The sequence below is a fragment of the Ambystoma mexicanum genome, chromosome 3q, assembly GCF_040938575.1.
Source record: "Ambystoma mexicanum isolate Mex_15411 chromosome 3q, UKY_AmexF1_1, whole genome shotgun sequence".
Classification (NCBI taxonomy): Eukaryota; Metazoa; Chordata; class Amphibia; order Caudata; family Ambystomatidae; genus Ambystoma; species Ambystoma mexicanum.
In genome coordinates this window covers 1254425560-1254452089 of record NC_090926.1, presented here as the reverse complement: position 1 = coordinate 1254452089, position 26530 = coordinate 1254425560, and the positions used below count along the sequence as shown (strand labels likewise).

Genomic DNA, 26530 nt, shown 5'->3' with positions numbered 1-26530 from the left:
TGAGTTTGGGGTGTAGTGTCTGTTGGTGTGGATTGGTGGGGTGTGGTTGTTTGCGGTGGGATTGCGGGTGGCTGGTGTTGGATTGGTGGGGTATGGTAGTTTGCGGTAGGGTTGCAGGTGGCAGGTGTTGTTTTGGGGTAGTGGTTGTTTGTGGCTGGAGGTTCGTGTGTGGGTGTCGCTTGGGTTAGTCGCGGTGGGTTGGCGGCAGCGCGCGGTGCCTCGCCTGAAGCGCATGTGTAGGCGTACGGGCTGGGGTCTCGCGGGTCTGCGAGCCGGTCTCCGGGCTCCCTGGGTGGTGTGAGTTTGGGGTGTAGTGTCTGTTGGTGTGGATTGGTGGGGTGTGGTTGTTTGCGGTGGGATTGCGGGTGGCTGGTGTTGGATTGGTGGGGTATGGTAGTTTGCGGTAGGGTTGCAGGTGGCAGGTGTTGTTTTGGGGTAGTGGTTGTTTGTGGCTGGAGGTTCGTGTGTGGGTGTCGCTTGGGTTAGTCGCGGTGGGTTGGCGGCAGCGCGCGGTGCCTCGCCTGAAGCGCATGTGTAGGCGTACGGGCTGGGGTCTCGCGGGTCTGCGAGCCGGTCTCCGGGCTCCCTGGGTGGTGTGAGTTTGGGGTGTAGTGTCTGTTGGTGTGGATTGGTGGGGTGTGGTTGTTTGCGGTGGGATTGCGGGTGGCTGGTGTTGGATTGGTGGGGTGTGGTAGTTTGCGGTGGGGTTGCAGGTGGCAGGTGTTGTTTTGGGGTAGTAGTTGTTTGTGGCTGGAGGTTCGTGTGTGGGTGTCGCTTGGGTTAGTCGCGGTGGGTTGGCGGCAGCGCGCGGTGCCTCGCCTGAAGCGCATGTGTAGGCGTACGGGCTGGGGTCTCGCGGGTCTGCGTGCCGGTCTCCGGGCTCCCTGGGTGGTGTGAGTTTGGGGTGTAGTGTCTGTTGGTGTGGATTGGTGGGGTGTGGTTGTTTGCGGTGGGATTGCGGGTGGCTGGTGTTGGATTGGTGGGGTATGGTAGTTTGCGGTAGGGTTGCAGGTGGCAGGTGTTGTTTTGGGGTAGTGGTTGTTTGTGGCTGGAGGTTCGTGTGTGGGTGTCGCTTGGGTTAGTCGCGGTGGGTTGGCGGCAGCGCGCGGTGCCTCGCCTGAAGCGCATGTGTAGGCGTACGGGCTGGGGTCTCGCGGGTCTGCGAGCCGGTCTCCGGGCTCCCTGGGTGGTGTGAGTTTGGGGTGTAGTGTCTGTTGGTGTGGATTGGTGGGGTGTGGTTGTTTGCGGTGGGATTGCGGGTGGCTGGTGTTGGATTGGTGGGGTATGGTAGTTTGCGGTAGGGTTGCAGGTGGCAGGTGTTGTTTTGGGGTAGTGGTTGTTTGTGGCTGGAGGTTCGTGTGTGGGTGTCGCTTGGGTTAGTCGCGGTGGGTTGGCGGCAGCGCGCGGTGACTCGCCTGAAGCGCATGTGTAGGCGTACGGGCTGGGGTCTGCGCGCCGGTCTCCGGGCTCCCTGGGTGGTGTGAGTTTGGGGTGTAGTGTCTGTTGGTGTGGTTGTTTGCGGTGGGATTGCGAGTGGCTGGTGTTGGATTGGTGGGGTGTGGTTGTTTGCGGTGGGGTGGGGTGTGGTTGTGTGGAAGTGTGGCCTGTGTGTTGATTGGTGTAGGTGGTGCACATCATCCTTTAGGATGGGGAAGCGCCTGCGTGGGTCCGCCCACGCGTTCGTTAATTGAGAAGAAGAAGAAGCTTCGCCGCCCGAGCCGCGGCCTGTAGTCCCGCCGTTCACCAGAGGGGGCCGCGCCTCACCCGGCCTGCAGTGCGCAGCGCTCCCGGCGGCGGCGCTGCTGCGGCCTGAGTTTAAGGCTCCCACCCAGTGCCCGCCTCCTCGTCCCTCTCCTCCCCATCGCACGCCCCCCGCCCCGGTCTCTCCGAAGATGGCGGTGTCTGTGTTCCCCGGCGTGCGACTCCTCACAATCGGGGACGCCAACGGCGAGATCCAGCGGCACGCCGAGCAGCAGGCCCTGCGGCTGGAGGTCCGGGGGACGCCCGAAGCGGCGCTCATCGCTCTCTACAGCCGTGAGTGCGCCGCGCGGGGCTGGGCTGGGAGCTACGCGAGACCGGGGATGTGAGGCCTGCCTGACTGCAGCCAGGGGGGGGGGGGGGAGAGGCGTGCGTGCGTGAGCCCAGGGGAGGGGAGGGACGGTTCCAAGCCGGCAGACCACGCGCGGCCGGGGATCAGAGGCCTGCTCACGGCTGTCTCCCCGGAGCACAAAGTGGCCGAGTAATTTGGGGACACAAGGGATGGTAAGAGGGAAGCGCTCTGTTTAATTAGGTTCACAAAGTCTGCACAACTCTCCGTGTTATGAATACGTCTCGCACAACCCCAATAAGCGAGATTCCGCGGCTGAACGCACCCCACACATCGGCATTTGCGGATATGTGGGTGCTGTCCAGAAAGCCATGCTGGAGACCCTTTTCTGCTTGTCCCAGAAGCAGTGCCTGTGCTCCCCCCTGGAAACACAGTGATTGTCCTTCTCATGCCCCACTAAGAAACACGGTCTATGCGCCCCTTGTGACTTCACCGAAAGCAACGCCTGTGCCCTCTTGGTAGCAATGCCTGTGCTCCTTTAATGCCTTCAGGTAAGTGGGGTCTGTATCTCTCCTGCCCTCCTTCCCCTCTCTCAGGAAGCAGGTCTGTGACCCGTTCATGCACCCAGGTAAACGGTGTCTGTGCACCTCTGCAATCCCTGCCTTCAAGGAGATGCCTATGAATCTGTAATGCCCACCCAAAGCATTGTCGGTGCCCCTGTCATGCTACACCTGAAGCAGTGTGTGTGTGCGCGCCCCTCTCATTGACGCCTTATCGGCCTGCCCCTGGAAGCTGAGCCTGTGGCCCCCCTGCTGTAGGGTCTGCTCTTCTCAAACCGACCTGCAGCAGTGTCTGTTCCTCTGGAAGCCGTGCCTGTCCTGGCCTGAAGCCCGTCCCATATGCCCCTCTCCAGTGTCTGTTTCCCCTCTACTACCCCACGCTCACGGAAGAAGTCTCCTTCTGGAAGCAGGTCTGTCCCCCCTCTCATGCTCTCCAGCCTTCCCAGGAAGCAGCGCCTGTGCCTCTTTCATACACCTAGGAAAGCAGTATCTGTGCCCCTCGCATGGACCCCTCCTTAACCTGCCCCTGGAAGCTGTGCGTGTGCCCCTTTCATCTACCCATGAAAGCAGTGTCTGTGCCTCCCCTCGAAGTGGTGTCTGTGCTCTTCCCATATGCTCTCCTGGAAGCAGTGTCCGTGCCCATCTCACTGCCCTGCACCCCTCCTGGGAGCAGCCAACGGCACTCAATGCCAAGCTGGTAGCGGCCAACTTACCACAGCAGCTTTCCAGTATTCTTTTCACAGCCTTTTTTTCACATTTCCATGGCATTTCTTGTGGGTTGTGCTGGAGTTGGTGAATTTCTTTTTATATTTGAGGGTAGTAGCGGGAATTTAAAATGGGATCTGGGGGGCTTGCCCCCATAAACATGGCTGCCAGGAAAGTTGGCCTACGATCGGCTGTACCAGATCTGCTAGGCTTTCCTCCCATGTTAGTAGAGCGTTTGTGCTACTCTCATTGTTGCCCCTCCCCGAAGCAGCCACTGCCCCTTTCATGAACATGTTGAATCAGTACCTGCGCCCCTTGCATGCACCCAGCTAAGCAGTGTCACTGCCCCCTTGTGCACCCCTCCTTCACTTGTCCCTGGAAGCCGTGCCTGTGCACTCCCCTCCCCCCACCTCCCAAGCAGTGTCTGCGCCCTTTACACATTGCCCCTTCCTGAAAGGTGTTTCCCTCTTATGCCCACTGAAAGCAGTCTGTGCCCCTCCTGAAGTAGTCTGTACCCCCTCTTGCCCCTCCTCTGAAGCAGTGCCTGTACCCATCCCATATGCCCACCTTTCCTGAAGGAGTGCCTGCGCCTTTTGAATGCCCCCAGCCTGATGCCGCGTCTGTGATCCTTTCCTGCTTATGAGCACACCCAGTTATCTCTGAGATACCATGCAAGTGCTCTATTTAACACACTCACAATTTTTTGTATCGCATACTGGTCACTCTGGACGTAAATTCTTTATATAAGTCTATCAAACCTGACTTGGCTATAGCAAGTGTGAACTACATATTTAGACCACAATCTGCATTTTACCATGACCGCATATTGATACAAGACCTGTTAAATTTTGCTTTGAAAATGTTTCTGATTAATGGTGTTTACTATAAACATGAAATTGGTATTGCGGTGGGGGCAAGCTTTGCTCCGGGTCTCGCCAATATTTGTATGCATCAGTTCGAAGAGTACTATGTGTTTTCCTAAACAGCTTTCTTGAAATACATAAATCTGTGGCGTCGATACATCGATGTAATTATGATTTGAAGCAGCTTACAGGTTGACTATCTTCATGCCAATACTTGGGGATTGTTAGTCACTGCAGATCAAGCATTGATTTCCTGGGTCTTCAAATATGCATCTCACCGACTGGGACGGTCCATTGTGGGTCAAACAAAGATGATGATAAATTTCCACTGTTTTTATAATTGTCTGTATCGATTGATGTTGTTCTCACATGCCAAGCACCACCATTATAGCTAAAATTGTCTGTTGATTACAATATTTTTTTACAATGGGGAACATGTGCACCACATGTCTTTCCCTCTACTCGTGCATAATTCTTGTCATAATTGTCAACCTGTTTTAATGGAGTAAGGCCATCTAGTTTGAACCACAGAGGCATGTTCATATGTTCGTTTGAATCACAAGCGTTACTTTGGCAATATAATGTATCGGGTTTTGAATGCAGCTCTGACGTGGGCAGATCATGATCGATACGTGTAGTAAATTGGTTCAGAGTGTTGCTTTTGAATTCTTGGCTCCCTCAGCCAAGCTTATTCTTGAGTATTTACTAGTTTTTCTATAATGACCCTTTCCAAGATGGCGGCTAAGTTAGTATGACCCGGCGGTTCCAGTTGCTGGGTATATGGTCCACTCTTTGGTGGTTATGAGTGGCTGCAACATATGAGCTTGCACCAGTTCAATAGAGCTAAGATGCTGCTATTGTTTCACTACCAGAGGTATTGTAAGCTTCAGTGTGTTTATGGACTATGGTCCATAAATTGTTATATTTTTTTGTGTGTTTTAGCTTCCGCAATGACCGTGATTATTTGTCTGTTAGATCAGGTATGAAAAGCGCACTTCATACGGTTGGTAGCCCAGAACTCACCTTTGGGAATTGGACTTGCTTTGTTTATGCAGTGTGAGAATTTACTATTGTGTTTCTTGAGTTGGGTCCGAACACCCTGGGGGTTGTTGGTATTAAAGTTCTGTTTCAAGGTAGGTGATGCATGTTCTAGGCTGCTCACCTGAGTCGATCTTTGTGTTCACTTAAACATAGTAGTACTACAGTTTAGACTTGGGGTACCCATGTAACAAGTACTCTGTCATAATTCTCCGCTTTAATATTCCACTTGGCGGTCTTGTACACAAGCATGTTGTTAGATGTATAATATCCTACACCTGTGCAGTAAATCGTGTAGGGAGATGAGCTGAATGTGGTGCACCTGTTGTTCATTTTTTGTTTAGGATGGCAGGTTTATTTTGTCGTGCAATGCAGCATTGAGCTAATTGGGACAAGAGTATGTGGTAGTGTGGTAACTACTACTTTTCCTTATTTCTTGTCTTCTCTTTTTCTTCTAATGTGAATGCGGTTATATATTATGAATTAACCGTTCTCCCGCCCCAATGTATGCACCAAATACCTTTACATCAATTGATTGTTAACAATGATACAATACATAAATGTATGCCATGGTTATGCATAACTGCAATTAATTGTTTGCCCCATCTATGCAATGGGGGAGTTCCACAAATGACCTGTGGGGTTTACCAATTGTTGGGTACTCTGTAATTATCTCGCAGTGATTTCGCATTTTTAACTGTATATCAGCTCATAACAGACTGGGCAGCGGCAGCCGAAACTCGTGTCAGGCTTTGCTGCTAAGAATACAACTTTGCCAAGACGCACGCCATGTGTTTGTACAGCGCAGTGTGATAGTGTTTTTGCTTTTAATTTTCACAAGATGTTAAAGAGCACTATAGGGAACAAGGATATCACGAAAGATTTGCAGCACTCCTTGTACGTTGTTGGGTGACGAGGGTATTATTTTGAGCTATGTCAAATTTTTCATCATGTGCTGCAGTGTTATTTCTCGCGGTTGTATCTGCAATTGCTGTTGTAGCATTGTCAGATGTTAGATATCCCACAGGGCCCTTAGTAAGCCATCCGTTAACAATAGTTGCATTGCCTACCCCCATTTTAATTTTTTTTATATCACTACTCCATATAAAGCTACATCTTAAAGAAAACAAGTTACAAGAGATCTGGCTGGAAACAAATACGTTCTGTTATAAACGGAGTTGTTGGACCCATGCACATCAATTGCAAGGTAAATACATTGAGACAAGACAATAGAGGGGGTGTGGGGGAACCCAATAGAGCGAGAGAAAGCTAAAGGGCGCACTTGGTGCAAATCATGCATAACAGCGTTTTTATTTATCACTGAGGTAGACGTGTTGTGGTACATATGTGATTTAAAATTAAAAAGTTAAAAAGTCAGACTTCAGTTGACCATACCTTTTTTATAGGATTTTCACATGGGGACAGGGTATTATTTGGTGGGCACTGAATGCGAACTGTTCAGTACTTTATTGATTTTGGGCTGGAGGGGTTTTCTGGGGTGCTTTGCAAACATTAGATAAGGTGCACCCAGTACCATAATTCACTGACTTTTACTGCAAGAGGGGTAGCATAGACCACCTCAAAAGGGCAGTTATATCTGGGCGCGTTCCACTGGCACATTTTTAGAAAAACGTGGTTGCATCAGTGAAAGGCTGACTTCTAAGGCCCACACTGCTCTCTGCTGCTCAGATGCCAGCAAGCCTGACTGACGCGGTTCAGCTCTTGCAAGCACTTTGCCAAGGTAAACCACCTGCTACCATGCATAGCATCGGCTCAGCCCCTAGTCCAATCACCCCCTCATATCTCAACTCTCCTTCCTCCTATCCACACACAGACTACAGTGCCTCAGTTTGCACGGAACCGCTGCGCCACCATTACCAGCTCTGAGACATTCCTACCAGAAATGCTCTCCTATGCCTCCGAGTCAAACTCCTGCCTAATACCCCCGAGTCCCTCCCAGTCCGCCCAGACACTCCTCCACCTACGCAGCCTACACCCCTACGGATCCACCAGAACACCACGCCCCCTCCACTCTGCTCAACCACATCCCTGCAGCCGTGAGTTCCCTTTGCCCCGTTAATGCCATGCATACTTCTACCATTCTACACCCTTCAAGAACTGTACTGCTGTCCAAGCTAAGTGGACTCCCCACCCCCCGGTGTAACAATCCGGGCAACCCCATTCTCTTTTACGAATACTCCCCTTCCGTGGATCAGTCCCGCTGCCAGCAAAAGCACACTGTGGCTCATCTCCGACATCACGCTACACCTCGACAATCTTGTCCGCGAACCCGTAGCACATTCTGCCGTGCCGGCCGTTACTACAACCCCAAGTTCCAACGTATGGGATGAAACATCACTGAAACTAAACTGCTTGTGCGCAAACTCTGCTCCTCGCAGAAATGTCCACCGCGGCAGCCAAGGAAAAAAGTCAAATCACACCCAACTGCTGCTTCTCCATTCAACGCAAACTTTGCCCTCAACATAGCGACCAGGACCACTACTCTAACTGTTGCCAGGGGTAGCACCCAAAAGGCTGTCGGTGATTAACACCCGCTAACAATTGATGCTAACAATGCTATGGTCACTAGTGATGCCCCAATTGATGCCAACAATGTTATTGATGCTAGTGATGCCCCAACAGTTGCCAACAATGCCACTCCCATCGCCACACCTCCCAACTATCTCTAAAGAAGCCACTGCATTAGCTGCCTTACCCACAAATAGCTCCACCACGGCGGCCTCCTACCCCACCCCTTCCAATATCCACACTAAGGTGCACCCGTATTCACTCCCAGCCCACGCACTCGACATTCATGACCTGCTCACCACCTATGACCTTGACCCTTAGCCATCTCAGAAACCTGGCTCCACAAAGCTTTGCCCCATCCATATCTCTACCACTCCTCTTTTCCCCCTCCCACCCTAGGGTATACCATATTCGGACCAGACTGCTCACACTCAAAAGGTGGTGGGGTAGCCCTCATAGTCAAAGACTCCACCCCTATCAGTAAAATCGATACCTCCACTGAAGGCAACAGCGACTTCCTACCACTAAAACTCACCACATCTCTCAATTGCACCTTCATGCTCTGCATTGGCTATCGGCCCCCAGGCCCTGTAGCTGAGTTCCAAGAGACCTTCATCCACCTCTTATCTGATAACCTTAAGCCATCCTACTAGGGGATATGAACCGGGGATTCAGTGATCGCGGAGACGTACAAGCCAAGTCTCTTGCTAAAGCGCTAGCGACCCTAGGGTTCAGGAAATCCATATCTGATCCCACTTGCATCAAAGGCTTCATCCTGGACTTGCTGGCAGACCATAATTGCCCTCCCCCTCCATCAGTTCCAACTCCCCATGCTCCTGGACTGACCACCATATCCATCTTGTTAAAAAAGTGGTCGCTCGTATTGCATCAGGGTGTGCACAAGGACCCGTCTCCACCCACTGTAAGAAAGGAACACAACCGCTATTAGGTATAAGGTATCCCGCTATCTTTCGCCCATGTCCGCATAGTCGATGTGCAACTCGCAGAATGGCCCAGTAGGGTGGGGCAGTGTACCTTTTATGTTGTTGTTGTTGTTATTTATTTTTTTTTTTTTTGTTCGTCCAGTGAGAGTGAGACCAGTACTATAACTCTGACCCGTGGTACAGTTGACAACCATTTTAGTAACTGCCTCCTGCAGATTGGGGACAAACCAGTCTTGTACATCTGCAGCAATGTGTTTGTATACATGGGGGGGGGGGGGACGTGATGCAGTTGGTCAAATTCGGCCACCAGCAACTCGTACGGCATAACTGCTTTGCACAAGGTTACTTGAGGCCACAATAAAGGCTCGTCACCAAAATTTTGATGGTAACCGGTAGGGATTTTTATGAGTCTGGCAATTGCTCCCTGCTCTACCACTGGATACTCTGGGGCAGTGGGCACCGGCAAATACGCTGCCTGCTTAGCTGCAGCGTCCGCAGCTGCATTGCACAGTGAGACCCCGTCTGTATTGTTAGTATGGGTGGCACATTTTTACCACTGCTGTCAAGGATGGTTGGGACAGAGCATCAACTGGCTTGTCTAGCAGCGCCGCAACTGGGGACCTGCCAGCTCTCCTAAACCCTGTCCACTTCAGTCACGCCTGGCCTGCATGCACTGTGTTGGTGACGTAAGCCGAATCCGCATAAATGTTGATGCAACACCTGTGAGATGCTGAAAGCGACACAATGAGTGCTATAAGCTCTGCTGCTTGGGCCAAATAGTGCGTAGGCAGTTGCTTTTGCACCAAATCCTTACTGCCGCCCCAGTAGCCAGTATGCCTCAAACCTAAACTCAGGTCGATAGTTGCTGAACCATAAACTAAAAGCGCCCCGCCCCCCACACCTCTCTTCAAGATGGCTATCCCTTGCCTTCAGGATCTCTTTCCCCCCGCCCCCCTCAAATGATACACAATCATGTGCTACCAGATCTTCCTCACTGCAAGATCTGTTTTGTCGTCGTTCAAGCAGAGGCCATGGGATGCCATCCATGCCTGAATGAGTAGGTATATCTTGTTTACCAAGGATGTGTTCTCGTCAAAGTTGCCCGAAAGGGTAATACGGATCTGGGTGTCATCTGCATAGTTTGTGTATGTGACACCAATCCGATTTTACAATGGTGTATTATATTCTGACTCTCGGGCCACCCCATCATCTCTATACCCACTGTCTTGTCAAATGCCTTCAGAACCTACTTACTTCCTTGGGCAATCCTCTTTTAATATCTAAATAGAAAAGGGTAACTGATCGGTCCCACTGGTCACCCGTCTCAGCTCGCCACATCGCCCGCACTTTTTTAAAAATGTATTGAGCAGCATCTTCATTGTACCCCGTTGTATTCTACATTATGGACTGTAAGTCAGGGGTGTCGGGGTACGCCCATTGCAGTGTCCCATACTTGTACCAAATAATAAAGTGCCAGTCTGTCGCCTCTAGTTTTACTCCAGGGTATCCTGCTTTGACCCACATGTCCCCAGCCTGGACCCCCACAATTGCAAAAAGTAGGCTTTTCATGTCTCCTACTGCCAAAGGAACCCCCCACTGTTGGTTTCTCGAAGACGTATAGCCACTTCCCAGGCAGTAAGGGCTGGGAGCGCCTTGATCAAAATATTTTTACCCATTTGCGCCCATGGCACATAATTAGCCCTCCCAGGTTCCGTAGCATTTGCTTGCCCAACACCCTGCTCTCAGTTCGCCACTTCCCTTTTCCTTTGCCACTGCTAAACACCCAAACCTGCTCCTCAATCGCTCACCCCACAAATGTTCTACCTGTGGTGTAAATTCTGGAGCCCCTTGTGCCTCGCCTCCCTGTCCGACCTCACTCTCCCACAACCTGCACTTTCTACCCCTCGATCTTTACTCCCATGCTTCCCGACATGCATATCCTTAATGGTGATGCTGTCCAATCTGAACATTTCCCTGCCCTCCACCCGACACTTGTTTACTCTCACCCCCCCCTCTTTACCGTCCTCAACTGGGTCCATTATCCATTCTGCTTGTGATGCCTCCTTCTGTATTTTGGTTTCCCGCTATCTGTTTGCGGTCGGCTGATATGGCTGTGGGTCGGTAGCTGTGGGGAGGGTTGGGGGTTGGGACGGTGGGAGGGATTTGCGAGTGGAAACAACATATGTTTAATTGGTGTATCCTCTGGTTGGGCAGGCTGTGAGTAGATGGTGCCTCTCTAGGCCAATGTACTTCCTCTGGTGCTATTGTGGTTACTACATTTGGGGGCAGCCACTAACTTCCTTTCCACAGGTCTAACATTTTCGTTTGCCATTTTTTACCCTTAAACTTGACTGTTAGAAACGTGCTCTAATATCTCGCTATTAGGCATGCTCTGGCCAGGGGTGGAGCATTACCCCATGGTTCTTTACCAACCACTGCTGTGGTACTTCTCTATTTTATCCTTGTATAATGGCAACACACTACACACATACTCAGCAGGTACATTTCCCCCATATTAACAATGGTATATTCAACCAAAAAAAAAGTTAGTTGTATGTTACGCACTGTAGTATTGTAATAGTCTCTACCAGTCCTCCTTTCCAACACTCTGGTCGCTCTGTTCACAGCCTCCCTCTCTCTTCTACACTCACTCCCATCCTTTGATATATTTATAACGCGCTTGATACCCAGAAGTTTCTAAGCGCGGATCCTTGGATCAAACCTGTGGTGCTCTGAGTCGTCTTGCTTCCAAGGCGAGCGCGTTACCCCTGAGCTATTCTCCCCAGACTTTGCACACACCGCACTCGCACCATTTCCACTGGCCCTCCTTTGGCCTCCACCAAGTTCACAATACACCCCCACCCAGAATATATTGGGCACAGGAAACGGAGTCCTCCAATTATACGGAGTTCCTACCCTTGTATCCTCCTTATCTCAATGAAAAATGTGGCCACCATCTCTCCTTACTCAGACGATTCCATACTCATTTGTGTCCTCCTTGTAAGCTCCTTAATAAAAATAATACACAACCCGCCACGTGGCCTTTTCTCACACGCACTTCACTTCCCACCTCCTTTTGTTGTTGCTCGCAAGAAGTGTACTTTTGCAAGTTCACCTGAGCTCCTCAGTCGTGGGATCCCACCAGCAGCCTGCCCCCTTCTAGGAGCCCGCCCCGCTTAAAAGAGCAGACCGGAATACAAACTGCTCCTGTACACCACTGCGTGTTGCACGCTTGGGACTTGTCACTGTAGGTGGGTGCGGCCCCTTCAGGGATGCGGACTGGAAGCCTCCGTCTTCGAGGGGGGTCGCTGGCATCATGTCACGACGGTCACCAAAAATGTAGGGAAACACCTCAACGCTCACACCAGAAACAATACTTGCTAGGGGGGGGGGGGGGGCTGAGGAAGCACATCACATCTTTTGCAAGGAAACAAAATTTGGTGTACTAGCAAAAAACTCTGCTGGCACTGAACGTTCTGACAATCGGTATGAACACCACTTTATGAAGGCATATCAGTAACGTAAATTACATGATGTGCAAACCCGCGTGGCTGGTTGGTTGAGACCCTATACATGGGCTACCTGCTCCATATGGAATGCTCGGCCATTGGTCCCAGCCCCTTCTGTCCATCTTCGTCCGCGTGGGTTCTTCCTTTCCTGCAATTGGGCATGACGCTACCACTGATTGGCAATTATGTGAAGAAAAACAATACAGGCTCTTTGCACCTGGTACGTCAGACATGGGCTAAGAGGATACTATGAGGCCATCGCTTCTAACAAATTATAGTTCGATTCCAGACACATTGGCGCCCAACCAAAGGTCCCCGCCCTCGTTTTAGCTATGTTTTATCCCCCTACCGGTACCTCGCAGCACAAATCGTGTGACCTATGGTGAAGGTAACTGATCCCCGTTTTCAGATCTTTGCTGATCGATTGGGGGTGCAACAGCTTTATGGCTGGTGGTCTAGAACTAGCTGCGGCCCTGGCTTCAGCGCAAAACTAGGCCTTGATTTCAATATGGCTGCTACTAGAGGGCGTTTTGATTCCCCTTGCGTTACTAGAGCAAGATACGCACCCCCCCTCCCGCATTGTGGCTTCTAGAACATCCCATATCGCTCCTTCCCGGGCCTCTGTTTCATACAAAAGCTCTCGGGACTGGGGCAATCGTCCCTCCTTGCCAACACCTACTTCTTACTGACAATAACATCCCGGCGTCATTAAACCATTGGTCGGAGTACTGAACGAGCTTCTAAGCATCATGAATGCTTTCCTCACAGAAGGTCCTTCCTGAACACCCACGACCTCCTGGGGGAAAAAAAACCTAGATCCTTATTGGCTAAATCTTGGTAACGTAGTTATCCAACTACTCAGCAGAATCGAACCTCATCACAAGTGTAGCGTTGAGACAGCCACCATCCAGGTGGTGGCTGATGCCCTCCAAATCATGGATAAGGGCGACCACTGCCTCCTTGACCTCTCTGCTGCATTCAACGCCGTAGACCACTGTATCGCTCCCCCCACCCCCCTCCTTGAAGACAAGCATAGGTTTCTCTGGCACACTCCTGAATTGGTTTACCTCCTACCTCTCGGGCAGACAGGCCCTCCAGATCATCTGTCGGACTCAAGAACTCCTTGGTCTTTATCAATGACAGCTTGTCCTTCCAGAAACAGCTCGGAATCTCCACCCTTTGCAAAATCGAACCATTCATCCCACTGCAGGAATTCTGTACCGTAGTGCAGGACCGTGGTGTCTCTCGCATCGATTGGGAGGGGGGTCTGGTGGATGCCCTCCTGTGGGCCTCCCAGCTGTTCACCTAAAAGCAGTCCACCACGTTTGATTACGGGTGCAGAGAAATTTGAATGAATAACTCCTGTCCTGCGCGAGCTACAGAGGCTTCCTCTCCAGCCCAGGATACTGTTCAAGATTGCATGTATCATCTGCAAAGCAGTCGCGAGTAACGCACCAGCTTACCTGGTGGCTAACTGCCACATATCTGATGGTAAACGCTCCTCGCGCAGCAAATCGACCAACCGGCTTGAATCGCTACTCGTCCACAAGAGAACAATTATTTTCTTGTCACACACCCGTTGTCGGTTCAGACTGCCCCCACAATTCTCCAATTTGGCAAATCTCTTAAAACACAACTTCTCCAATATCTGACCAAGGACTAATTTCAATGGATGCGCAGACCCCCAACTCGCAGTACTGTGCAACAAAAAGTTCCCTACCCTGCATAACCAATACAAATGCCATGGAAACTGTGGCAATGGCTGTGAAAAGAAGATGGGGAAGTGGGTTGGGCCGGTATCGGCCTAGTATGGAGTGATGTTGACAGCGTCCTTTGTGGGAAATTAGTTGGCTTGTCCTTCTGACTTATGTTAATGGTCATCTTTTTGTGTTGCTAGTGGAGGGGCTTCTCTGCTAATTGGTCACCAGCACAACATTTGACATACATCTGTGGCTATAACACACCCCAATTTCACGCCACAAGTGTGTATTAAAATTCATGGGTGTAGATATTGATCATCTGAACTGCATCCTCCCTCCCCCGCTCCCCCTGTGGATGACCCCCCTAGGATCTAATGATTTGGTCACACACAAAGCAATCATGTAATTCAGCCATACCCACTAACCATGTTGCTCTATTAGGTTACTTTAGGGTCCAATGGCCATGGCCTGGTGTTGTGACGTCTTGTTTGAAAATTATCAGCCAAATCCATCATGCAATTCCTTAGAAATTCAATTTCTGGGTTTCCTAGTGGGCCCAAAAGAAACATATTGGGGCAACATGTACAGTGGACATGGTTGAGGCCATGGCTAGGGGCCTGTAAAAAACTGATGGTATGAAAAAACCTTAGTTAAGGTGCAGTCAATTTGCGTAGATTTTATGCAACAAAACCCCTGAAATTCAGCGGGTGTGGGAAGTCATGACCAGCTTAGCACATTCCGTTTGCAAAGTCCATGAGCAAATTCATATAAACATGGCAGCCAACGAAGCAGACAAATTACAATACCAAACACACGGGATGATAATTGATGTTAAGCATAGAACCGCAGACAAAGAGGTGAGAAAAACCTGCTAACCCAACTAAAACCTCAACTTTCCACATAATATACACTTAACCAAACAGAACCTCTCACAACCACATCCCTGCACAGCAATGCGCAAATACTTCACCACACTATAGCAACAGACTAACACATAACCCCTCACACTAGCACATGGGAAGTCGCACCTACCCGAAAACCACACAAGCTCAGCGAACGGTGCAAACTGTACTGAAGCTGCCAACCGGAAATCACAACTCACTTTACTATTCCCACTACATCCTACTGACCACTCAACCCGCTCGCTCTCCCTTGTTGATGCCCTCCTTTTCAGATCCACCAGAGTGCTTTGGGACCACTCCTGTGGTGACGGCGCGCGTTACAAATACCTTTAACATTAAAGGGATTTGCAATGACATGCAAAATGGGTATGGGGGAACATCAATGGGAGTGTGCTGAGTTAAGTTGGTCATGACTTCCCGCATCTGATGAATTTCAAGGGTTTTGTTGCAAATGCATTGCTTTCTATATTAAAGGGAGGAGACATGTTTGTTGTAGTGGCTGGCTTTTTGTGTGTAGTTTTTGCAGGAGAGTTTTGTTTATTAATATTGGATTCAAGTCACATACACAGACTTTACCAACATATTCATGGTGCACTGCACATTTCATTATACATGTCGGAACATTACTCATTGATTTCAGCTTTAGGCAGGAATGAAAATGAGATTGCAAGCCTTGACATCTTGGCAGCACTACTCTGCGGGTGACGCCTCACCTGCCAGTTCTGGCAGTGTGCCAGTGAGTATGTTCCCAGGTGGGCTTATATCTTTGGGTCTCGTCCCCAGGCCACTCAACAGTCTGTACTCCAAGTTCACTTAACCTGGTCAGGTTGTCGAGCCATGTACGGGTGTCTGGCCCACCGCATCAGTATACATTTCCTAGCCATTATCATACCTGTGGCCAACAATTTCCTGCCAGAGCCGGGACCCCGGCAGCCACCTGAACATGTAACATGGCAAATCACACGGTGCACCCTAGTTTCTTACCTCAGGAAAAGTACACGTAACCCGCCCCCCTTCCAGAATTCCTCCCATTGAGGATAGGACTGTAGCATGCGAGGGATGTTGGCAGCAGGCATCATATATCTAGGGCTTTCATCGCTTTTTATCAAACGGAGCATGACAAGCTGGTGTCAAGTATACCCTGTGAAGGGTTTTTAATTGGATTAATTGCAACCCAGTGTTAAGCACCTCATTTTGAGACCTTCGGCACAGCGCAGCCCACTGTTTCGGTCAATGATGCCCCGGTATCCTTCTCCCACTGCCCTCTATGTTTCAACAACATTTTGGCAGAATCTCGCTGAATTATTCTGTAAATGGAGGATACCAAATGGGTAGCAGATGCGGAATTGATGAGATACTTCAAAATTGGGAGGGGCGTGGAATAGCCGGGAAGGTGGGAGACGATGTTTTAAAAGAGTCTGATATGGAAGCCTTCTACTGAAGCCAGCCTCCACTTTAGCTTCAAACCGCTCCTGGGATACATACTCCTCCTCCTGGATATAGATCAGCCATTGTGCGAATGTCCTCTTCCTCCCCCACATCCCTGCCACTCATTCTGCACCTCATCACAAGTGGGTCCAAGACTTTCAATTCTCCACAGCGGAAGCACCGGGTCAACGGAAACTCAACACCTAGTCACCTTAACACCCTGTTCCATGAATGCGACCGGGTCAAAGTGTTCTGCCACCATCCTTGACACCAAAACCCCCTGAATAGCATACCGTCTCGGAGCATTTTTCGATGCGGACATGAGGGTACAACGTTGAACCCGGCAACCAAAATGAGACGGTGTAGCAGGGCTGCTATGAAATGCAACTCCATGTTGGGTGCTCCTATACCCCCTGTTCCACGGAAGAACAAGGGTCTTCCAACCAATCCTGGGGTGCTTGGGGTGCCATGCTAGCCTAACCATTAACAACCTTAAATTATTAAAGAAGGATGCACCTGGCCATGCCGGAATATTCTGAAACATGTACAATATCTTGGACCACCCACATTTTAGCTATAGCAACCCTCCCTAGCGGCGACAAGGGTAGTGTCCACCTACTTCCTCAGGACCTCCAGGTATGCCAAGTGACTTTCCGCTAGGAGATCTCTAGAGTTCCCTACTCACCATCACGCCCTGGTATTTGACAGAGGCCCGCTCCCATCTAAACCCTTCCAGGTTCACTGGTTTCTTGATCACCTCAGTCAGAGGGAATAGTATCAATTTAGACCAGAATACCTCCCGAACTCTGCAACTTCCTGCACCAAACGGGAGGGAAAAGTTCTCCCAAGGGTCCTTGAAGTATATAAAGATACCAATTATCTTGTACCTCTCACCCCTAGCGCCAACCCGCTATGAATATGAAAATTGCTCAATCTGGACGCCAGCAGCTCCATAGCCAAGGTGTAGAGGAGTGGGGAGAGTGGACAGCCCTGCCTAGTTCCCCTACCTAAAGCGAACGGTTCCAAGAGTTCCTCAAACAAACCGATCCTAGCTGACGCTCCATGCACCACTGCAAGGAAATATGTTGGAATCCCTACAACCCTCAATCCCTCAAAAAAGAGAGCCCCATTCTGCAGAATCAAAAGCTTTGTTTCCATATCCAATATGAACTGAGAAGGTATCTGGTCATTGCATCGAATGCAATGGCATTAAATGCCATACCAGAGAGGAAATAAAAGCATTGAATGCTTAAAAAAAAGAATTAAAAAAAAAAGGTGAAGGGCTTAGCTTCATTAAAAAGGGGTTTAAAGGTTAAAAAAAGGGAATTGTGGGGCCCCCGATGCCCCCCTCCACCCCTTGCTGGTATGGCATTCGATGCTATTGCATTCGACACGACGACTATAAAGAATGGAGAAGAATCTAGAGATTTAACGCTGTCGACCTCCCCGGAATGAAGCCAGATTGATCCATATGCACCTGACCGAAACAAATGGGAGGAGCCTTTCTGCCAGGATTTTTGCAAAGATCTTCGTATCCAGATTTAACTGAGAGATCTGACGGTACGATGCACAGCACAATCAGGGGGTCTTTCCCATCCTTCAAAAGCAGGATAATTGCTGCTTCATGTAGCAGTGGAGATGGGGGGTGGGGGGGGGTGTCGTTGATCGAACCGATGACTCACCCCATGGTTTCCTCCCATGCCGCCACCATATGTTTAGCCAACTCTGACCCTATCGCCTTATAAAACTCTGACTAGCCCATCCGACCCAAGAGCTTTAGCAGAGGGGAGGGCCAGCACCGCGGCCATTATATCCTCTACCGTGATCGGCTTCGCTAGTCTCTTTCCTCCGGGCCAAGCAACTCCACAGACTCCAGATACTTGGTCAAGGCACTTGCCTCCGTGCCACCCCATGGAAGAATAAATGTTTTTAAGTATCACCCAAAGGTGTCCAGAATGATGTCCGCTGCTACCATACCCCCTTCCGGCGTGCGAATCGCTGCAATATTCGGGACCCCTCTCTCCAAGCGCAGCATAGCGGACAGCAGTCACCCTAGGTGACCTCCTTTGCTATAGATTTTCTTGCCATTACCGGCCGGGATTTAACCTTACACTCAGCAAGGTCCTTATATGGGCCTGGTGTTACCTTTTAGGTCGGCTTCTGCCATAATGGCTTCAGTTTACTTAAGCTCCCCTTCCAGATGACAGCTGCCTCCTAATTGTTTTCAGCATGCCAATTTCCAGGGACATGCACCTCACGCACAGTCATCCCGAAATGCCTCCCAGACAGATGCCATCGAGCCCACAGAGCCCATGTTCGCTTCAAAATATAAACATACCACATCGGACACCTCACTGCGGCACTATATCTGCCAGGGATGCAGCCTTAAATCTCCATCCAAGTCTGGTTACCATCTCCCTCCCCAATTCCAAGGATCAGAGAGTGATCTGATAACATTCTTATTTATTGTGCTCGCCGGACCCTGAGGTGGCAGGGCGCATGTGACAAGAGGACTTACAGCTTAGTTACAGAAGTTACAAGTTTACAGAACATGGTAGAACAGTTTTCTTGGCTCCACAGGATGAGGGTTAGGCAATAGAGTACAAGTACAAGCGGTATGCTGACAACAAGTCAGCAGGCTCACGTAACAAGATAGCAAATCTATATTGGGTACAATACATGCGGTAGGTGCGTGGGGTGAATGAGGGTTACATAGCATTCTCAGTGAGTCATTTTATTGTGTTCTTTCTGAATTTGTTGAACGTTATGTCATATCTAAGTGCGTGAGGTAGGGAGTTCCACAATTGAGCTGCCCAAACTGGGAAGCTGGACCCTCCAATAGTGGACAGTTTAAATCTGGGCACTAGAAGGCAGTTGGGGCTGGTTATTCTTGTTGGTCTAGTAGAATTATTTTCTAGTAAATCGTTCTGTTAAGTAGCTAGGGGCTTTGTTTAAGCATTTGTGGATGAGGGAGGCAGATTTGAGGTTTTTTATTTTATTTATTTTTTCTTGGGTAGAGAGACATTTATGTTTCTGTCTTATTTCGGAAATATGTACTCTTCTGGGAATACTTAGGGCCGCTCTAAGTGCATGGTGATGGTCTGTTTAGATGCCCCTATGTAGAGGGAATGACAATCTAATTTTTGAGAGGATAAGGGCTTTGGATAATTAGGCAACTGTTATCTGATAGGAATTGTTTCCTGGCTCGAATTAATTTACGTGTGTAGGCCGTGGATGAGGCCAATGAGTTTACCTGTTTGGTAAAGGATAAGGTCGAATCGAGATAGAAACCTAGTGTTTTTAGTTCTCTGGCGACCTTGATGGTGTTCCCATCGATGATGAATGCTGAATAATTAGGGTTGAGTTTAGCGATGCAAGCTGTGGTACCCAGGATGATAAGCTCTGTTTTATCATCGTTCAGGCATAGGCCATGGTTGGCCATCCATGCCTGAACGATGCTATAGACTGTTCACCAAAGCCAGATGTTCCACATAATCCCCGGTAAGTGGTAGGAGAATTTGGTTATCGTCTGCGTAATTGGTATAGGTGATACCCAGATTGTCAAGATCGTCAAAGAGAGGCTTGGTGAAGTTATTGTAGAGTGTTGGCAAGACACAAGATCCCTGGGGCACTCCACAAGTGATGGGTATCGGGTCTGCTGCTGCTGAGGGGATAACACCCTCATAGTCCTGTCACTAAGAAAGGACTGTATCCAGACTATAGCCTCCCCTGAAAAGTGGGCCACAGAGTCCAGGTGATTACACAGGACTCTGTGGTCCACCAGGTCAAAGGCGGCTGAGAGGTCTAGTAGGAGGAGTGCTAATTTGCCCTCATCTCTGAGTGAGTCTATTTGGGCCTTTAAATCGATAAGGGTAGTCTCGGTGCCATGTTGAGGTCGGAAACCAGATTGGCAGGTGCCAAGAAGATGGTTTACCTCAAGGAAGTTCTGAATTTGGGTGTGTGCTACCTTATCTAGTATTTTTAATAAGAAAGGCACCGTGGTGATGGGCCTGTAGTTTGTGGGAATGTTAGGGTCCAGTGTTTGTTTTTTCAGAAGGGGGGGTACCCAGGATTCTTTTAGGTTACGCGGAATTGTGCCAGTAGTGAAGGAGGCATTGATGAGTTTGGTGATGAAGGGAGCTAGATCTCTAGCAGCGTCCTTGATCAGTTGTGCTGGGCATTGGTCCCCTTTGCAGTTAGATGCTTTAAGTGCAAGAATAGTTTTCTCTACCTCGAGCACTGAGACCTTAGAGAAGTTAAATTGGGTGAGTTCTTTGGGTTTCGGTACAGGTGTTTTGTTCAGGGGAAATTGGGTTTGGGCTGATAGTGTAGCTTTCTTTAGAGCAATTTTAGAGGTTGGCCACTTTGTTGGTTAGTGCCAGCTGAATGTCTGTGCACCCGGTTTTATCTTTAAGTCATCCTGTGCTACAATAGGGGTTTCTCTATTCTTTTAGAATAGAGAAGAGCTCCTTCATACTGGAATTGGCTTGGGTAATCCGGTTGTTATACGTTTCTTGTTTGGCCAGGAAAACAGTTCCATACCGTTTCGAGTTTTCTTTTCTGTAGTCTTAGGTTTTTTAGGTGGGGTGTAAACCAGGAGTTGATGCTTTTTTGGTTTATTATTCGTAAGTTTAAGCGGAGCAATGCTGTCGAGAGCATTGGTCATAGCATTATTGAATTCCTCCACTAGGAGGCCTGGGTCAGAATGGTCTAGTAAGGAGTTGAGATTAGGTATGATATGTGGCAAGATATTGTCTGCTGTGATAATTTACTTGTTTCTGGTTAGTCAAACCTGGATTTCCTTGCCACCACAGAAACCTGGCTTCATGCTGCAGCAGGTCCCTCTCTAACCCTTGCGGTTCCAGACAACTACTCTATCCTCAGGGCCGGCAGACCTAATACCCGTGGAGGAGGTGTAGCACTTATATTCAAATCCTCGCTTGACATCAGATCTGTGACTTCCCTTCCTCTAAATTCCTGTGAACACTTATCCATTAAAATTCAAACCACCCCTAAGAATACCATCACCCTAGAACTAATATACAGACCTCCTGGTCCCATAGGCTCCTTTGAGGAAGACATAACCTACCTCATAGCTGAAAAATCTAAACCTGTATCACAGAACATCATTCTAGGTGACTTTAACTTGGGATATAACGATCCACATGACGCTCCAGCATCATCCCTTGCTAATAAACATCGCAAACAGAACTACACTCAATTTAACACCCTACCCACACATCAGAAAGTTAGAACCTTAGACTGGCTCGCTGCCTACAACTGTAACATTATCTGCAAGGACCCACAACCACTTATATGGACCGACCACTTCCTACTTTCATTTGACATTAGCACTAATAACCCACACCTTAGTGCCCACCAGAACCAGCATGTCTGACAAGAAATAAGCGGAACATCACCGCTGAAGCCCTCATCCCACTAGTTCTACCCACTCTAAATACGATCTCGAACTCATCGGACCCTAAACTACTAGTAGAGACCTACAACAACGCCATGAGCAAAGCTATTGATCTCGTTGCCCCTCTAAACTACGTAGAGGTAAACCTAAAGCACATCTTATCTCGTGCTACACACCAGAATTTAAAATTCTAAGAAAGAAAAAATCCAAATAGGAAACCCTTTGGAAAATGAACCCATCAGAGGAAAATAAAATTAACCTCACTAATGCATCCTCCCTATATTAAAAAAGCATAATTTGCACGAAGAAGGAAGCCTACAATACAAGAATAAGCAATGCCAGCTCCAATACCAAAGAATTATTCACCATCTTGAAGGAGCTAGAAAACCCCTATCCACCGTCGGACTTGTCCGTGAAGGACCAATCCTGGTGCACTAGTATCCAAGATGCCCTTGCGAACAAAACCACTGGCCTACAAACAAAAATTTAAAATAAAAGACTACAACTTTCCAATAGCAGCCCCACCTCTAGCCCCCCTATCCTTAACCCACACACCACCTCTAACACTAATTATGGCTTCACTTTCAAAAAAGTAACTGCCCTAGAAGTGCAAAAAATTATAACCTCACTCAAACCGTCAAACTGCAAAGGGGACAGTTGCCCTGCACAGATTATAAAAGATGCACCAAGAGACCTCGCCCCTTTCATTTCTAAGCTCATAAATGTGTCATTCTCTACCAATTCGGTACCCAATAATTTGAAACAGTCATGGGTCCTCCCGCTAATAAAAAAAACAGACCTTGGACCCAGCCATCCCTACTAACTATAGGCCTATCACTACCGTTCCTTTCCTGTTAAAAATCCTTGACAGAGTTGCCTACTTGCAAATTCAGCATTACCTAGAGGCCAACCAATTACTCGGTTTGCGTCAGTCTGGCTTCCGACCTCAACATGGAACAGAAACTGCCCTTGTTGATCTCAAAAGTCAGACTGAGGAAATTAAAGATAAGTGCAAGGCTGCCATCCTGCTCCTCTTGGACCTTTCAGCAGCCTTCGACCTGGTTGACCTTAAAATACTCTGTAATCACATCTCCCTAGCCGCCCACTTTTCCCCTTCTGCTGTCTTGTGGATACAGTCCTTCCTGGCCAATAGAACCATGAGTCTTCTCTCCGGTGGCTGCAGCAGACCCTATCACGTGCGGTGTCCCACAAGGTTCTTGTGTTTCACCGACCCTATACAATATCTTTACAAAGCCCCTCTTTGATAAACTGGACCGTCTGGGTGTCACCTACACTAATTACGCAGATGACACCCAGATACTCCTCACCATCTCGGGCAACTACAATACTGATGTAGCCAGGATCAATGACATATTCTGCCATTCAGGCATGGTTGGCCACACACGGCCTCTGCCTGAATGACGAGAAGACCGAACTGCTCATTTTTGGGTCACCGAACAACTACTCCCAACATCATTGATGGCAAATACCATCCCGATCGCCAAAAATGTAAAAACACTCGGCTTCTATCTTGATGCCAATATTAACCTCATTAAACAAGTCAATTCAACGGCTTCAGCCACTGCCTATACAGGTAAACTAATTAGAGCCTGTAGACCATTTCTTTCCTCTAATAGCTACCTCGCACAAGCTAGAGCTCTTATACAATCCACGTTGGACTACTGCAACAGCCTCTACTTAGGTGCCAACCAAGCGATAATAAGTAAACTCCAAGTCCTCCAAAACAATGCGTTACGGGCAGCGCTAAACATTCCTAGGCGTGAGCACATCTCTGCCACTAGATCTACATGCAAATGGCTTACCATCAACATAAAATTGATCTCAAAACCCTCTGCCTTACTTACAAAGCTCTCAACCATCTAGCCCCCCCCCCTACCTTACAGATAAATTCACCATGAAATCCTCCATCAGAACCACAAGATCGTCCAATACCTTATGTCTTACTGTACCTAGATTTACTGTCCTCGCCTCCCAACTCTGGAACTCCCTGCCACTGAATATTAAGTCTTCCAAATCCTTCCAGTCGTTCAGGAAACTTGCCATTGGGTGGCTTCTGACAAAGTCAACTGTGAATTTAGACTTGGTTATACATTGTACATATTGCATAGGTCTCATTTTGCCTTATCTGGTTGCTATTACCTCTTGTCTGTATATATTTACTGCCCTACTGTTATTGTTGTTACCATGTGTTATGCCTTGTAACCTGTACTAAGCGCCCTTTTACTCCCGGGTCCGGAGCGCTATAGAAATAAACAAACAGTGTGGGTACAGCGAGTGGTGTTAGAGCCGTGGGTCTCTTAGTATTGAGAGTAAAGGAAATTAAGTGGTGGTCAGTCCATATTTGGGGGGCGATGGCTGTAATGGAGAGTCTACAGTTGTGACTGGCAACCCAGTCGAGAGTTCTCCCTTTAGTATGGGTGGACATATTCACTTTCTGCGTGAAACCTAGTTCTCAGGATGTTGGCTACGGAGGTGGCCTGGTGATCATTGATATCATTGTACCCTAGGTTAAAGTCTCCTAGCACTAGGGATTGAGAGGAGTTTTTTTAGCTTCTCAGAGATAACAGTGGTGATATCTTCATTGAAGGTGCTTATTGGGCCTGGGGGTCTGTAGAGGAGATGTATATTTAATGTTTGAGAGTTGGCTGTGGGTAGTTTAATGGAAAGAGACCCGCAAGATTTAAGGTTGGGTGTAGAGGTGATTCTCATGGAAAGATTGGTTTTGGAGATGATTGCTATTCCACCACCTCGTGCATCTAGTCTTTTCAGCTCTAAGGATAGTGTAGTTGTCTGGGACTGCTAGCGTTAGTGCTGGACCTGCTGCCTCATGGAGCCAGGATTCAGTAATGGCGGTGAAGTCCAGGTCATTTTCCAGGATAGTGTGTGCTATGTCCGTAGCATGAGCAACTAAGGATCTAGCATTGATTAATGCGCCTCTAAGGTCGGGTTCTGTCTGTATAGTAGGACGCAGGTTGGCAGTGGTAAGTTGGTTAGTAGTGGGCTTGTTTCCTTTAGGGTGGGGTTTGTGTCTAGGAAGGACGGTGGTTTCCAGAGGTGGAAGTAATTTCGGTCAAAGGTGATCCAGGTTAATGTTAGATTTATTGACCGGTTCGAATATTTTGGGTAGTCGTGCTGTGGTTTCTCTGTGCTATATTGCACAGGAATTTGGAGATAGGTTGCATATGAGGGGCTCCTACGCCCTCTGGGGGCTGTATGGAGGGCATGGAGATGTAGATAGCTCCATTTATAACTACTATCAGATTAAAGAATGATGCTCGAGAGACTGAGGTTGGCAGGTGCATAGTGATGTGGCTAGTCGAGCTGGGGCCTGCTATTACATGCATCAATCGAATATTAGATAGCAGAGTGGGCTGGGTATTGGGCAAGATAGCCTAAGTGCAACAATCGGATAATGGGCAGTGTAGGCTAAATGCAACAAAGTATTGGGCAAAAGTAGGCTAAATGCAGCAGTCAAATATTGGGCAGCATAGGCTAAATGCAACAATGAAGTATTGGGCAAAAGTAGGCTAAATGCACCAAATATTGGGCAAAAGTAGGCTAGAGAGCAGTGCGCGTTCCATTATCCCCCTCATTGAATACGGACCTGCACATGTATAATCCAACTTAGACAACGTACCGTGGACTACTAACTCTCGTTGCCCAGGATGAAGCAAACCCCACACATCTACCAGATCTAACGCAACCAAGCACCTGCCCGCCCTGATCTATCCAACACCTTTTGTATTTGTATTTTATTTATATAGCGCAGCCAGGCCCGAGGGCAACCGGGCGGATATCTTGACACAGGTGTATAATACAGTACAGGTTACATTTTAAGATGGCAGGTTAGCGCAGTGTATACAACAAGGTTATACATCGTAAACAATGTAAGGTGCAATAATATCTACAGTCAAAGAATAAATGTAAAATTTTACAAAGTGCAAAGCACAATATAAGTAGCAAGAGGAGCATACAGGCAGAGGTAATTGTTGAGCCAGGGGAGGTCCTGAGATACGTTTGGTCATTTAGACAACATTGGTAGCTAACCATAATTTGGTGCTTTGTTTGAAAATGGTAGGAGAGTGTTCAGATCAAATGGGTAAAGGAATCGAATTCCAAAGTTTGGAGGCAAGGACAGGGAAGCTGGTTCCCCCGGTTTTCTGCAGTTTGTATCTGGGAATGGTCAGTGTGCTTGAGACGATCTGAGTAGACTGGTAGGTGTGTAGTGTGAAAAGCGAGAGGAAAGATAGGTGGGTACCTTGTTGTTCGGACACTTGTGTGTAAGCGTAAGAGATTTCAGCGCAATTCTTTGTGTCACTGAAAGCCAGTGTAAGCTTCTCCTGGTCTTGGAGATGTGAGAGGATCTGGAGATGTTAAGGGCAGCTCTAATTGCATTATTTTGCGTAACCTGTAGCTTGTTCAGGTTATGTTGCCTATTCCCAAGATAATGGGCATTACAATAGTCTAGTTTGGACATGACCAATGTCCTGGCTAGGATAGTACAGTTCTCTGTGGTGAGGGAGGGGCGACATGCTGTAATAAGCTTACACGTTTAGGCTTATGCCTAGACAACAGAATTGGTTTGTCTATTGAGTGATAGGGTGGAGTCGAGGTAAATGCCTAATGTTTTGGTGTCGGACGAGACTTTAATAGTGTTACCATCCATGAGTCTTGAAGGCAGGGTCAAGTCTGTTCAGTCGTTGTTGGGATCCCAGGATGACGAGCTCTGTCTTATTGTCATTAAGACAGAGCTCGTGCTGGGCCATCCAAGCTTGGATAACTTGATAGATGTCATTCAAGGCTGTTGTAGCCACTAGGTAGTCTCCTGTGATTGGAATGAGTATCTGGGTGTCAGCGTAATTGGT

At 48.5% G+C, this 26530-nt stretch overlaps 1 protein-coding gene across 10 annotated transcripts in view; it reads left to right on the top strand.

Annotated features, from left to right (window-relative positions):
* The first annotated feature begins 1847 nt into the window (after positions 1–1847).
* The window catches only part of CARM1 (coactivator associated arginine methyltransferase 1), a 455353-nt gene continuing 430670 nt past the window's right edge, over positions 1848–26530 (top strand). For 5 of the 10 annotated variants that reach the window (XR_011259959.1, XR_011259958.1, XR_011259961.1 and 2 more), the window contains exon 1: positions 1852–2034. Coding sequence is in view for 4 of the 10 variants with exons in the window: in XM_069604255.1 (XP_069460356.1) it covers positions 1893–2034 (142 nt within the window). In the remaining 6 variants the exon portion in view is untranslated. Of the gene's footprint in view, positions 2035–26530 lie in introns of all 10 variants that reach the window. The other 5 variants (XR_011259957.1, XR_011259956.1, XM_069604256.1 and 2 more) reach the window with 3 other exon arrangements.